This window comes from Neophocaena asiaeorientalis, unplaced genomic scaffold (assembly GCF_003031525.2).
Source record: "Neophocaena asiaeorientalis asiaeorientalis breed wild unplaced genomic scaffold, Neophocaena_asiaeorientalis_V1.1 scaffold348, whole genome shotgun sequence".
In the NCBI taxonomy this organism is placed as follows: domain Eukaryota; kingdom Metazoa; phylum Chordata; class Mammalia; order Artiodactyla; family Phocoenidae; genus Neophocaena; species Neophocaena asiaeorientalis.
In genome coordinates this window covers 365228-379560 of record NW_020172672.1, presented here as the reverse complement: position 1 = coordinate 379560, position 14333 = coordinate 365228, and the positions used below count along the sequence as shown (strand labels likewise).

Sequence of the window (14333 nt, the reverse complement as noted above, 5' to 3'; positions counted from 1 at the left end):
CCCCTCCCAAGACTGACTGAAACCCTGGGAGCGGGAGCCCAGCAAGGTGTGTATTGATAACCCCTCCAGGTGATTCTGATGCATGCTAAAGTTTGAGAACCACTGGGATGAAGGTTCTGTTGGGGAAACACTACCACCCCATAGCCTTGACTGAAGAACAGCCTACTCTATCTCGGGAGACCATTCACCTTTGAGCACGTGACTTGGGAAGAGACGCACACGTAACTATAAGGGAGGAAGGAGAAATGCTCCCAGCCAGTCGAATAAGTCCCATCAATCATGTTGATCAAGGAAATGACATGTTACCGATGGATCATCCTCACATTCTTCTCACAGAGGCTTCAAGAAAAATCGACTCCCTAACATGGCACGCCAGATGTCCATGATCCACACTGCTGACTTCTCAAGTCCTACCCCCCTGCATTCCCGTACATGCCCCCTACACTCCCAGTCATAAGGAATGACTGGGAGTTCTTCAAATGACCATGCCCTTGCCACCATACCTTTAGTAATGATGTATCCTCTACCTAGAACATCATTTCTTCCATCTCTGTATCCTTAGCACTAAGTGTAGTTCCTGGTGCCTAATGGGTATCCCATTTCCCTAAATATTTGATGAGTTCATTGTCTCCTTACCTCCCATATCCCCATCCCTAAGCCATCTTACACATCTCGTCTGGACAGTCTTCAGAGTACAAATTATGATCATTTTATCACAAAACCTTAATTCAGTCTGGCGTTCAAAGTCTGGCCCCGATCTACTTCCAAATTCATTGCACATGACCTCCTATATTTACCCTAAAACCCCAGGCAAATGGGGCTCCTTTGCTACCTTCCCAACATATGCTACATTTCCCTACAACACAGATCCTGTTATTTACTGAGTACCCTCTAGGAACTAGGGGACACAGGGGTGATCAAGACGAAGTCCCTGACCTTGAGAAGATGATATGAACTAGGGGATACAGGGGTGATCAAGACGAAGCCCCTGACCTTGAGAAGATGATATGAAAGCAAAGGAGGCAGACCATAAACTCATAAACAAATAAACTTATAAGATCAGGTAGTGATAAGGGCAATGAAGAAAATCAAGTAGGCTTAGGGGATAGAGAAGGCTGGGAAGGGGGTAGTGGTTTCATCTTAGATAGAGAGGTGACGGAAGACCTCTCTGAGAAGATGACACTTGAGTGAGACTGAAGGTAGTGAGGCAACAGGCCAAGGGAAGTTCTGGACAAGCGCGCCAGTCAGTGGGAAGAACAAGTTCGAAAGACCAGAGGCAGAAAGCCCAGAGCCTAAGGAACAAGGGAGTGGGCTGTACAGCTGGAACAGGTTTGAAGAGGAGGATAATGATAGGAGATAAGGGCAGACAAGGCCTATTTTGAACTTAATGTCTTAGTTCTCAGCATTTCCTGATCTTTCCTCTGCCTATTGAAATCCTATCTATCCCTCAAGGCCTATCTCTTACATCTTCCTCCCTGGACCCTTCAGATCTCCCTTTGCTGAAAGAGATGTTCCCTTCTTCCTGAATCCCGGGGACTTTGGTCCATACCATACTTGCCTAAAGCATGGCACACATTCTACCTAATACTGTTCTTCTTTAGAATGGTTCTCAAACTGCGCTGTAAGTGTCTTGAGGGCAGGGACCATATCTCGCTCATTTCTGGATTTCCTGTAACATTAACACAGTGCATATAGTAGAGGCTCCACAACTCATGAAATCATCAGGCTGGAAGGCACTCAAAGGTCTCCTCATCTAGCCAAAAAGGTTTTTTTTGGAGGGACCATAGCTCTAAAACTATGCTACTATATGCAGGAATGCAGCTAATGCACAGGAAAAGTCAGTCTGACTGAATAAAATACAGTTTAATCCAACTGGTATTTATCGAGTGGCTTATCAGAAGAAGGAAGCAAAGCAAAGCCCTCAGAGAGATCCAAACCTAGGTCAGAGCTCAGCTGGACTGTCATTGGGCCAGACCACCTTGCCAGACCTTGTTACAATCCTCCCCAAATCCTAGTAAATATCACCAATGCATTCTGAAAGTCTTCCCTGCCACATAACAACACAAACTAAGTTATCCCCTGGCATCACTCCTAGGAACCAGCCATTCTTTATGATTGCTGACCTGGACGCCTCTCATCTTTGGTATAGAATTCTCTTCGATGATGTAAACAAGGATCTCTTCTCAGAGAATCCTTTGGATTTGAAGACCTCCGGGATCACACCCCCTCTTGGCATCCCATTCTCTGGGCTTCCAGCCCTGCCACCTCTGTAGTTGAAGCAACTGGCAAAACTGGCTTTGGTGTTCTCATCCCTTCTGCCTTCATGACACTGAGATGTGAACAGGAACATATGTAGATCTGGGAAATGAGCCAGTAAATCCGCCTCGAAGACTGCTTCCCGAGGAAAACTTCTGGCTCTCATCTCATTTGATCTTAATGCACCTCCTGCTTCAAATGTGTCTCTCTGGCAAACTCTCACTAGCAAAACAGAACTCCTGACCAAGAAATGCTTCCTGGTGCTTGACTTCACTGTTCCTTTCTCCTTTTGATCCCTTGGCTGTGGTTCTATCGCCCGCTGGCCTCTCGGCTGAAAATCCTCAACAAGTTCCTCTCCTTTGTGAGATCCACAGCTTTTCAGATGTTTGTGGGCTGTGCCCATTCCCCCCTCAACTCTAGTGGCCCGCACCTCACATAACATTTAGGCTTTCTTTAGCTAAATGCTACAGGGCTTGGGAGGTATTTCAATCTTCTAAGCTTTTTCTATAAATTAGGCCTTTCATGGCAGCTGAACCGTTGCGGGAAGTGGTATATACCCAGCTAAGGGCCGTGGATTCTTAAATACTAGGGGGAGTGGGGCACGGGTAGGTGTGTGTCCCCTTGTGAACAGAAGCACGTGAAGTTGTGTGTGTTGATATGTGTCTATGGCTTTGGAATCAAAAACTGAAAGGTCACTAGGACACAAGTATTTGTATCCCAAACTCCCTCCTAAGAGGCAGCAGTGTGCAAATCTAGGATCTCACAGGAGGGGCTCTGGCTTCGGTTCCCGGCACCGCCACCTCTCACTCGCTGTGTGGCCTTTGGGCAACTCCCTTCTCGCCTTCAGGCTTCACTTGCTTGAGGTGGATTAAATGATTCATCACGTTAAGACATTTTTAAATACTATGGAAATGCTAATGTTCACAATGTTGATCATCATTGTTAATATTAACCTTGAAGTGACATTTCATGTTTTCAAAGCACTAATTATAACCAACCTGCACCATGCCCCCAAGAGGTGGATTTTTTTTTTTTTTTTCAAGAGTTGGATTTTTAAAGCTGCTCCGCCCACACTCACTTGCACAGGGTCCTACCCAAACCAATGAACATTTAGTTTGAGGTTGGGTTATGCAGGGCTTTGGAGCCAACGTGTGGACAGAGTCCGGCTAACTTGACCAACCTACCCCAAAGTTTGTGGTTAATGGATTACAAATTTGGGTAATGCTGGACAATAAATTACAACTATAATAATAAAGCTGAAAGGACACACAATTTAAGCAGAAACACCAGTGTTTTTTATCGGAAATGAAAGAAACCATTGATCATAGCAACTGTCTGAGATTAGCAGGGAGCCACATTTTCAAACATCCTGCAGTAACTCCAGAGCAGATCCAGCTGGAAAGCAAGAGTGGAAATAAAACTTGAAAATTCCTACCACGCTTTGAAGTCTGCCTCTTTCACAACCATGAGTCCCTGATTCGTCCCAACCATTCTGAGCTGCTCTTGCTTGTTGAATTTATTTTAAAAGAGACACAAGCCACGCACTTGCATATAATCTATCAAATGGACTCCAGCTTTTTGCAGGGATGGTTTGTTAGGGAATATGAATCCCAAAATACCTTCTCTTGCACATGAAATCAGCCATCAGTTCAACTGGAATAGAAAGGCTTCCGATACTAAAACTAGAAACCACTCTTGTTTCTAGTAAATACTACTTTTTCCTCTTGTGTTCTTTCCTTGACCCATCCAGGTACTTTTAATTTTTAGTTTTTTAAGGCTGTTATCTATGAAAAACTATTACTACAGATAAAAGGATATTAAGTGCCACCCTAGGCTCCTAAAATGGGCGCGTCACCACACCGAAGTGACTGCTATCCCGGTAAATTATCTGAGGAAGGATAGCCAATGACCTAGGTTGAACAAAGCTTCAATCTTGCACAGGCAGGGCCCACTGTCACCGCACATCAGCCTCACCTACCAACTGTGCCTGGGTGGATAGGGGCTCAGCCAGTCCTTTCTGTTCAAATCCCAGGTGACTTCAGAATAGGACATGGTGTCTTAGGCCAGCTGGACTGTTAGATCCTTTCTCTACTGATCACTATGACTGAGATCCAATCATCCTTAGCATCTTCGACGAACGCCGGGAAGAAATGTCAAGGGCATCTAAGAAACATGTCCTTGGTCACAGAACAGTCACAATAACCTAGTAAGTAACCAGACACTGAACTTCATAATAACCTACACGCCTGAGTTTCTGTCAACAGAGCAAAACACCGAAGAAGAAAATAGTTTGATTCACAGTGCCTGGTCAAGAACAATGTAGATCATAAAGTCAAAAATCCTGATTTCTGCCCTTGGGTTCACAATATAACTCTGGTCAATCTGCAGAAGTCTCAGCCGGTCCATTCCCCCACAGGAAGAAAATAACGTTTGTGAAAGGCACGCTGAAAACTGACAAGCACACTTGCACATATGAGGAGTTATTTTAACTAAATAGGAAAAATTCAATTTGCCCTCTCATGCCTTCTCAGGACACAAAGCTTACGGGGTAGGAGCAATGTCGGGGGAGTCCTTTGGTGTCCACTTCTCCCTTCTTTGGCTCTCCCAACTGGCAGCTGAATAATTCACTGGGGGAATGAATCCTCAAAGGGAATCAGACCGTGGACCCTAGCAGTGAACGTAGGTCTACATAATCCAAGCAACAACCCAGGCACAAATTTAATAAGGAAAAAAAGCCCCAGCAACACAAAAACAAAGAACTCTCAACTTTACAAACACTGGGAGTGCAACAGCTGGTCAGCCGAGATTAAAGGAGCGTGAGAGAACACCTCCCCATCTCCTGCCTTCTCCTCCCCCGTCGAGGTCCCGCAGCCAGCCAGGGCTCGCTTTTACAGCCCTGTGCAGATGACCTTGTTCCAGCTAAGATAGGAACTCTTTGATCTCAGCAGGGGGATGCTCTGGGCCTGCAGCTGGTAGATATTAATAGTACAGGATCCGCTGGTGTGGAAGAGATCTCTCAGTTGGGCCAGGTCACTCAGATCCCCTGCTCTGAGTCAGAGCAGAAGGAACTTCATTTCCCCGCATCAGCCCCTGCTGGGTACTTCTCTCGGGTCAACTCAGATCATTTTCTCACTGGCTGCTCTCGGTCGCTTGTTCTCACCCCGCAACTGTTTTCAAGGGAGCGCTGTTTAAGCCGTGCCCTCTGCTCTTGTAGCTGAAATCTGTTACAGGACAGGGTGAACCCTGGGCTCAGCCCATCACAGTGTGTTTCTCACTCTCACCAGCTTGCACACACTTCTAGTGTACATGTTTGCGTGGGAGAGAGGGTAGAGAGAGTAAGAGACAGACAGACAAGCCCAGAAGTGTTTACAGAGAGAGAGAGAGACAGCAGTATGGGGAGAGGGGGCTGTTAGAGGTATGCTGATGTATCAGTGCTAAGATTTCCGAGGATCCTTTCCATTATGTTTAATCTAGGACGACGAGGTCACTCTTCCCACCCTGTAAATCAGAATTTTAAAACCCCATCACCAAGTGAACACTCCTGACCTTCAGACCCACATCACATCTTACAGAGTCAGAGCTAGAAAAGGCTTCAGCCATCTTATATTCAACCTATCTGTCTGTCATTTAACAGAAAAAACTGAGGCCCAAAGTGATTAAAAGAGCTGCCCAAGATCACAGAGCTAATAACACAAGGGCAAAGCTGATGATACAACGCATGCTTACAACAACAGAGAGATTTGTACATTTTAATCATAGCAACATTAACCACCACTGCAATATATTTGAATAGGTATAAGTGTTCTAAGAAATGTATCATTTTTTTTCATTCACTGGTAAGGAACTTCATTATAGGCTTCGGAAAAAAAATTCTATAGACTCTTTATCTGCTTAGCTATGGAAGGAAAAGATCTAGAAAACTCAATCGTTTCCATTCTCCCTTGGGTTTCATAATAAGAAAATGTTGTCTAAGGATGAGCTGGTAACTCTCCCTTGGCCAGGAACAGGACTTTACCATTTTTTTGAAGCAGTCACTCTGTAGCCACAAAGCAATTTCCTTTATATCTGTTTTGCTTCTGTTCTTTGCTTGAGATAAACCAGGAAGCCAGGACAAAGAAAAGTACTCTTACTTATTGGCTTTCAGATAAGGAAACAAGATAGTCTCTTCTGGTCTCCTCCTTGGAACTGAATAAATGTGTACGTGTGTAATACTTATAATAGTAATTTTTAATCACGTTCATAGGTCTTTATGTGATTCTCATGGTTCACTGTTGTTACAAAGCATTTACTATGGTACTGGTTCAGCATTTATTTACTGCCTACTACGTACCTAGAACTTTGCTGGTCATTCAGGCACAACAAAAAGAATACAAGAGATCCTGTGACCTTAATCTTAAGCTGGTGGGGAAACCATGAAAAGTTAATTTCTTTTTTTTTTTTTTTTTACCTTTTCTGTCTATTGCTGATCTGGTAGAAGGGCCACAGAGGAAGAAGAGAGAGTGAGACCAAGGCAGACTGGAACAGGCAAGGAGGTTTTGTGGAAGAGTTTATTTTTTTAATACAGCAGGTTCTTACTAGTTATCCATTTTATACATATTAGTGTATATATGTCAACCCCAATCTCCCAGTTCATCCCACCACCACCACCCCCTACCCCCATTTTTCCCCCTTGGTGTCCATACGTGAAGAGGTGGTCTTTAAATAAACCTCGAAGGAGTGGGAGGATTTGGGAAGAAAAGAAGAGGTAGGAGTGAAAAAGGGAAATGCTGTTCTAGAAGGGTGAGTTGTCTCTGCAGAGGCACGGAGCCAGGGCTCAGGAGAGCAGGCAGAAGGTCAGCACACTTGCTGGAGGAGCTTCACAGAGGGTGAAGAGGAAGGAAAGGACAGACTACAAAGAGTTAAGAAGCATCAACTTAATCTAGCGTATTTTTGGGGAAACTGATCCACACAAGAGAAAAGAAAAAAACCTGATTTGCTGATTTCCATGGTGTAAATACGTCCACCCTGGTTGACTGCAAGCTAACAAGCCACAAATTCCCGAATATCTTAAAATCAGCTTGTTGATTTTTGCCCATTCTCAGGAAATGGGCTAAAACAATGTCAAGATTCCTGAATAGGAGACTGACACAGTAAAAGGAAGCCAGAAATGGGGAAGTTTAACTTGGTAGTGTAAGATGTACGTGGGAGAGGCTGGAGTTGGGAAGGCCATTTTGGAATTTATTAACATAATCCAAGTGTGAGTTTTTAATAAGTCAGCTGATCACAATACAACTCACAAAAAAGAGGGCACAGATATATTTGGAAAGGACGACCCAGTAGACTTGATGATGAAAGAAGTGTATGGAGGGAACGAAAAATGATGATTCAGCTTTTTAGCGGGAATGACAATGCATCACTGAGTGTGGAAATACGGTACACAGAGCACCCTACAGTTGTTATAAATAAGTAATTCGTTTCACTCTGAAAAACACTGCTGAGAAGCAGGGATGTGGTCCTTGCCATTTTTGAGACCATAATCCAAGGCCAATCCACGGAAAACCACCTGGGCAGTTAGGAGCCTTGCTAGCCCTAGAGGTCCCATATATTCCATCATGAATAATTCTCAGAAAATGGAAAGTGCAGAGGGGCCTGGAACAGCTATGCTCATCCACCCAGGCCCACAGCATACTGCCCTGAAAGAGATCAGACTACGACTAGCAGAACTCAGAAATGTCAAGTGAGAACTTTCAGTAAAACTAGAAACCACCCACTGGCCCAGTGGTGTAATTCCCCTAGCTACATAAACCAGAGCCAGTCTGACCTTTGCTGGCATGGGAGGGAGGAGAAAATTTTGCAGATTTACCAACGTGGCTAGTTTTTCTTAATCCTTCTGTAAAGCTGATTGGGAACGCCACGTCTCCAGCACCTGATACTGGTGTACACTTTTAGCCAGTCCAAAAGTACCCGGCACAAACAAAAGGTTAAATTGCTGTACAACCATGAGTAAAGCCAACATCTGAGCATCAGTCTCAAAAACGAAGTCATTTAGCAGTTCACCAGCCCTCATACTGAGGACCCAAAAGAACCTACTGAGGAGTGACGAGCCTTAGGTGGAGGTGATAGATGCCTGTGAAGATGATTCACTCAGGTGAAAAAGGAAGCTCACTTATAGAGACAGAGCAACACACTCTCCAAATATAAGGGATCAGATGCCAGGAAAGGTGGCCAAGCCTATATCGCCAGGCTCCGGCTGGGTTCACTGGCCAGGGCCTGTTAGCTGTGTGTCTCAGTTCTCAGCAGAAGGCAGAGAGGCAGTGGCGGAGCCGTATGTCAGTGTCAAGTTTCAGCCCCTCTAAGACAGATCCCTTACCTTCAGACAGGGACAAATCATCAGCTGGAGACACCAGGTCTGCCTGAGAAGCTAGGGCTCCACTCAGATGGGTTGTAATTTGATTCGTCAAGATAACCTGTGAACAGACAAGGAGAAGGCGGAGGGAAGGGAGAAGAGAGAAGACCAAATTAATTATTAGAGCTATCAAAAGGCTGTAGTTTAGGGGAAGACTGATAAGTACGCAGGTAGGAAAACCCCAGCTCTGACTTGCATCAGTTTTATCTTTAGGCCAGAACTATCTGGCAACGCCTCCAGGTCATTCAAATCACAGAAGACCGAGGAAACAGACTGACTTTTTTCAGAGCTTAAACCACTAATCAATTCTTTCTAAATGCTGAGTAAATTGGGACAGAGAAGTGTCGCCATATTACCTGAATAATAGAAGGCCAACCAGAGAATTAAGATGAATACGTGCACACTTTATCATTTTTAAATTATATTCACAACATACAATATGACTAGCGCCGAAGAAAAGCAATAATTTAACATCTGGGTGCCTGGGGCTTCTTCCCTTGTTAACTGGAAAGTCAGAATTTTATTTCCAAATTTGTGAAATTAGAATAAAATTCATCTCTAAAGGAATAGCACTCTTCTTCTTTTCAGTACGTTGAATTCTAACAAAAGAATTCCAAAGTCTCACTATGTATTTAAAACACAAATTAATAGAATCCGACCTATACAAAGTAAAGTTCATAACATTTAAAATTCCTAGAAAGGACTCTAAAGTTACCTAATCCACATGATTTATTTCCACACAATATTTTTACATGTGGTTCCATCCAGAAATTATTCTTTTCCTTAAAAAATCCTCATTTATAAAATTTGCTCTATTGTTTAGAAACCTAAAGGAAGAACAAAATACAGATTCTCTCCTGGAGAACTGCAGCAAGACTAACGTTTACAATCATTTCTCAAGATTTGAGGTGTTCCCATCGTGGGCATCTTGGTGAACCATCTTGGTCCCTCAGAGGAAACGTAACTTCTGAGAAACTAGGCATTTGGTACCTGGAATATGCAACTAGCCAAATCGTCATGGTCTGTCCCAAGGGTCAGCTATGGTTTTGCTGCCACCCTGATTGGAGCAGAAATGGAAATTGTCTCCATTCTTTATTGTCCAGCTTTTCAGCCACACCTCTGTCGCTGTCTCTTGAATGGACCAATGACACGTTATAAATCCTATGCCCATGGCAGCTTAATTGGGGGCTGAGAGGGGAGCACGATGGCAGGGTCAGGAAAAGAAGTGAAGTACTCTATTAACAAAGACAGCCTGTCCGAGGTCTTTGTGTGTCAACTAGGCTCGTGTGAATCCCCAGCTACTCTGCAGCGATGACCGGATGTTGCAGTATTCCACTGAGTATTTGCTAATCTCATCCTTCCTATTCTTTTGTATTGCTCATTTTCATTTGGACTGGTAAGAATCACATATGATAAGTCTTTCAATTAAAATGGCTGGAAATGGCCAAATAAAAGCCTGCTCTTTTAAGAAATAAATACTCATATTCAGGAGCAAGAAAAAGCAATTATGTTCATTTTCCTCTTTATTATATAGGGTACGGGCTTTGGTGTTCAATAAAACTGGGTTCAAATTCTGACTGTGACACTGTGAACCTTGGGAAAGTTACTTGAATCTTTGAGCTTCATCTATTCATAGGTAAAATAACACCTATCTTATAGAACCGTTATGAGAATTGAATGAGATAATCAATGTAAGGTATTTAATATAGTGTCTGGCACGTGATAAATATCCAGTAAATGTAAGCCATTGTTGTTGCTATTATTTCCTTAAGAAGAATGTTATATAGGTTAATAAATTACTAATAAAGTATATGCCACATGCTTCAGATCACTGGATCTAACAACAGATCATGAAATCACAATTTTCTACATCAGGATATATACTTCAGTACCTGATCATTTCTACCAGTCTCAGTCCTTCCTAAGCTTAACTTCGTTTCAAAGAATTTGTGTAAAAATCTCAGTAAGAAAACGATAGTAATTATTTAAAGCAAGACCAGTAAGAAACCGGCATTGTTTTGAGAATAGCACGTGAGTTTTCTACCAGTGAAGAAAATAATGTATCTGTCATAGTTTAAAAAAAAAAAAAAAAAAAAAGTGAAGCTTCAGGAGATCTAGACATGTAAGCTCTATTTTGGGGGGAATTCTTCTAAAAGGTGGTTTGGTGAAAATGACTAGAACACTAGTGATATAGTAACAGTAATGAGAAAAATAATTATTGAATACCAACCATGCAAAGCATGTCACCATGTACACAGGGGAAAATAAAGAGGTGAAGGCTCTGTGTGTCTTCTCTAAAACTTGCAAGTTAAAAGATAAGACATTTACTAAGATATTCAGACCACTTTTTCTCAATTTTGTTATTATTTCCCTGGTCCTACAATGGAAACTTATACTGAGATGATGGCTTTATTGTACATAGCTAACAAGATGACACCCTGCTGAGCCTAAAACCAAACTACAGATGCGCCTCCAAAGATACCCACCCCCAGTGCCACTTCCAATGCAAGAGTAGATGGAGAAGAAACCATTTGTACTCTCCAATGGCAAAAGAACAAGCTCCTAAGTGGTTTCGCTAATGACCCACTCCCTTTTTATTATGAGTCTGAAAGCCAAATTGCTGAAGGGATACATAGCAACCAAACGCAGGGGGTTGCTTTTGCTGAATTGTTGTGATTTTCTAAATCCGTGATCAGCAAAATGATAAAATGGAAATATTTCCAAATAGCACTGATTACAAATAATCATGACTTGGGCAGAAGCCTATAGATGTGTTGTCCTCTGAGGCAATCTCGAGACATGAAAACTACACTCCTAAAATAACTTATCAAATACTATTACACATTATAAACAGAGTCTTAACACTATCTGCTTTCCAAAAGTGAGTTCTGACTGACACTTCAGAGGGTCTTTCGGGCTGCTCTGCTCCACTGGAAAGAGGAAGGCTTCTGACACTTGGTACTAAATCTGTGCGGGAGCAGTATGCACCATGATTAGGCTGAGGGCTTTGGAGTCAAACAAACGTGAGTTCAGATCCTGGGTTCCACCGCTTACTAACTATGTGATGTTGAGCAAGTTTCACAACTCTCTGGGTATAATTCTTAACTCACAGGGTTTTGAGGATTAAACTGGATAATGCACATAAAGTCCTGAGCATAGTGCCTGGCCAATGGGAAATGCTTAAATGTTAACCTCCGTCACTGTCTTTGCTGATTTTACACCTTGCTTGTTGAGAAAGAAAACCCATGCCTGCTTCCCTTTTGTACAACACAGAGCACGCTGATGACAAAGAACAAATATTTGCTGGTGATATGCTCAAAAAGCATAAGAATTTAATTGGAAGTGCATGCTATTTTTGCCATTTCTCTAGAAGTATGACTTATTAAAAACATACAACACACCCCACCCCCCTTCCTGCTACTACCATCAATTTCAAATCCAACGGCTAGAGTGAGATTCTTGGACGAAGGGGAAATTTTGCTTTTGTTTTTTTGAGGGTAGTGATTACATCTTTACATCTGAAGCCAGGAGAAAATGGAATTCAGCTTAGTTTACTCTTCAGGCAACAGAAGACCATCTACCTACTGAGGGGAAACAGGCAGCCCTCTACATTGTATAAAGTAACTGTTAACACCATGCAACTCTGTATATGAAGAGACCGCTTACTCCCAGGGCTTCCTTGCAAAGCCGGCAGGTTGTAGGATGCTTCAGGTACACATGAATAGGAAACGACTCCTCATATCATGTCACATATACCTTGAGTCTCGTTTTTAGTGCTCCCCTCCCAAGGCAAAATGGGGGGGGGGATGCTAAGCTTGCCCCTGGGTTCTAAGTTTCCCTTGCATCATTCAACTTCCCTAAAGGCATCCTACTCGACCCTTCCATGCACTGTAGTTCAACACCTAAGCTCAGTTCAAGGGAACAATGAAGCTCTCAAAGAAGAAAAAACTCCAGAGTACAGATTCATAAATAACCTAAGAGGCCCCGCCATCAGAGAGAGCAGGGCTTCTCTTAGAAGCTAGAGAGGAGATGGAGAAACAGGAAGCAGTTAAAGACCAGAAGAACTAGTAAGGCGGATGGTTGGGAATGAATGTCATTTTGGTCAGAAGGCAGAAGGTCCTGGGGATGAAAACCTAGCCAACACACAAACAAACAAAAACATATGACTCTTTTCCACTAAGTATCAAAAAGGTAGCTTCCGAAAGCAAATAGCTAGAGGTTAAGGGGGAAGGAGCAGAATACACTGGTCAGAAGAACCATCAGCCCCCAGGGTCAGGGGACTGGTGAGCTGGAGCCCACTGACCAATCGAGCCTGACTCCCCACTAATCTCTGTGTCCATTGTGGACCACCTGCCTTCAGGTGGCACAGCTTTCTTCAGCTACGCTAGGACCAGACTAATTTAGGCTATACCCACACCCCATGCGTGTCTCCTGCCCCTGGTCCAAAATAAATCCTGCCTTAAGGGGCCTCTGTATGTGTCTAATCTGATCTACTCTACACTGAAGTATTAAAGACGAATCTCTTTTGGGAGCTCCATGAGCAGCCACTTAGTTAGTATATTCCAGCCCAGTGGAAAATGGTGGAGAGAAGAGAAAGTGGGACAGCCCTGGAGAAATCAAAGTAGGGAACTGTCAGGCCTAAAGTTCCAGCTTTTGATAAAGAGCCTCCTTTCATTTGACCCTTGGGAGGTGACAAAGAGGGAGTTTGTGGTCAATCAGGAATAGGATAAGTTGGAATGGGATATCTGGCCCTGTTCGGTCAGCAGAAGAGAGATGCATGGTCAACAAAACAATAACTCAATACTTATAAGTCAGATTCTTTTAAGGACCTAAGAATATGGCACATGCCCTCATTCAGCTTTCTGTGGGGGCAGGTGAGAGGCAAATTTTATAATCCCCGCCTTCCAGAGAGGGAACTAGAGTCATCTGCCTGAGGTTAACAGTCTAGATAAGAAAGGGGGTCTACAGGCCTCCCTCCTAAGACAGCACTGGGCAGAGGAGAGGAGAGCCAGGAACCCTCAGCCCAGAGCCACAGGCAGGTCCAGGCCTTGATGCCCTGGTCTCCAGAATTCAATCTAATATAAGTAACGAACAAAGGGATCTAACACCTAGAAATACATTAAAAGATTATGAAAATGCTACATTGTAACAAGCCCAATCTTGTGACAAGAGTCCTTTCATACTCTGACGTTAATAAATAACCACAAACCAAGTAGCTTCAGCTTCTACAGGAGTGTCAAGCATTTGAGGCAATCCTAGCCCAATTCTGCCAGTCTTTTTAGTGGCTTTCGGTGGCTTCAGATGCATGTGGCTGGTCACTTCGGAAACCCACAGGAGGCTTGAGAACTAAAGCTCTTCGTGTCCTTGGTGCAACAGAGTTCAAGGATTCCTGGGCTAGAGGAGTCATGAGGCAACCTCAGGCATCTCGGGGGCATTTTTATGCCCAGAAGGACATCTGCTTTCTCCTCCCTCCCGCCCATTCCCTGCTAGAAACCTGCTACAGCCTAACACAGAGAATCAGAGAAGTCTCAAGACCACTTTAACTAAGCCTGAAGGGCTAGGTGCGGTGATTATCCTTATACTCACAGCTCCCAAGGAAACAGGCAGCCCACTGGATAGCCTGGCCAGCCAGAGAAAGGGCATCAGTTGAGTGACAGAGAGAGACCTCAGGGCTGCCTCTGCTCCCAAACTG

General features: G+C 43.5%; 1 protein-coding gene across 1 annotated transcript in view; it reads right to left on the bottom strand.

The window, feature by feature from the left end:
• The window catches only part of RAD51B (RAD51 paralog B), a 361088-nt gene that overhangs the window by 148032 nt on the left and 198723 nt on the right, over nucleotides 1-14333 (bottom strand). The window contains exon 3 of the mRNA XM_024739643.1: nucleotides 8606-8702. Within this exon, the coding sequence (XP_024595411.1) occupies nucleotides 8606-8702 (97 nt within the window). The remainder of the gene's footprint in view (nucleotides 1-8605; nucleotides 8703-14333) is intronic.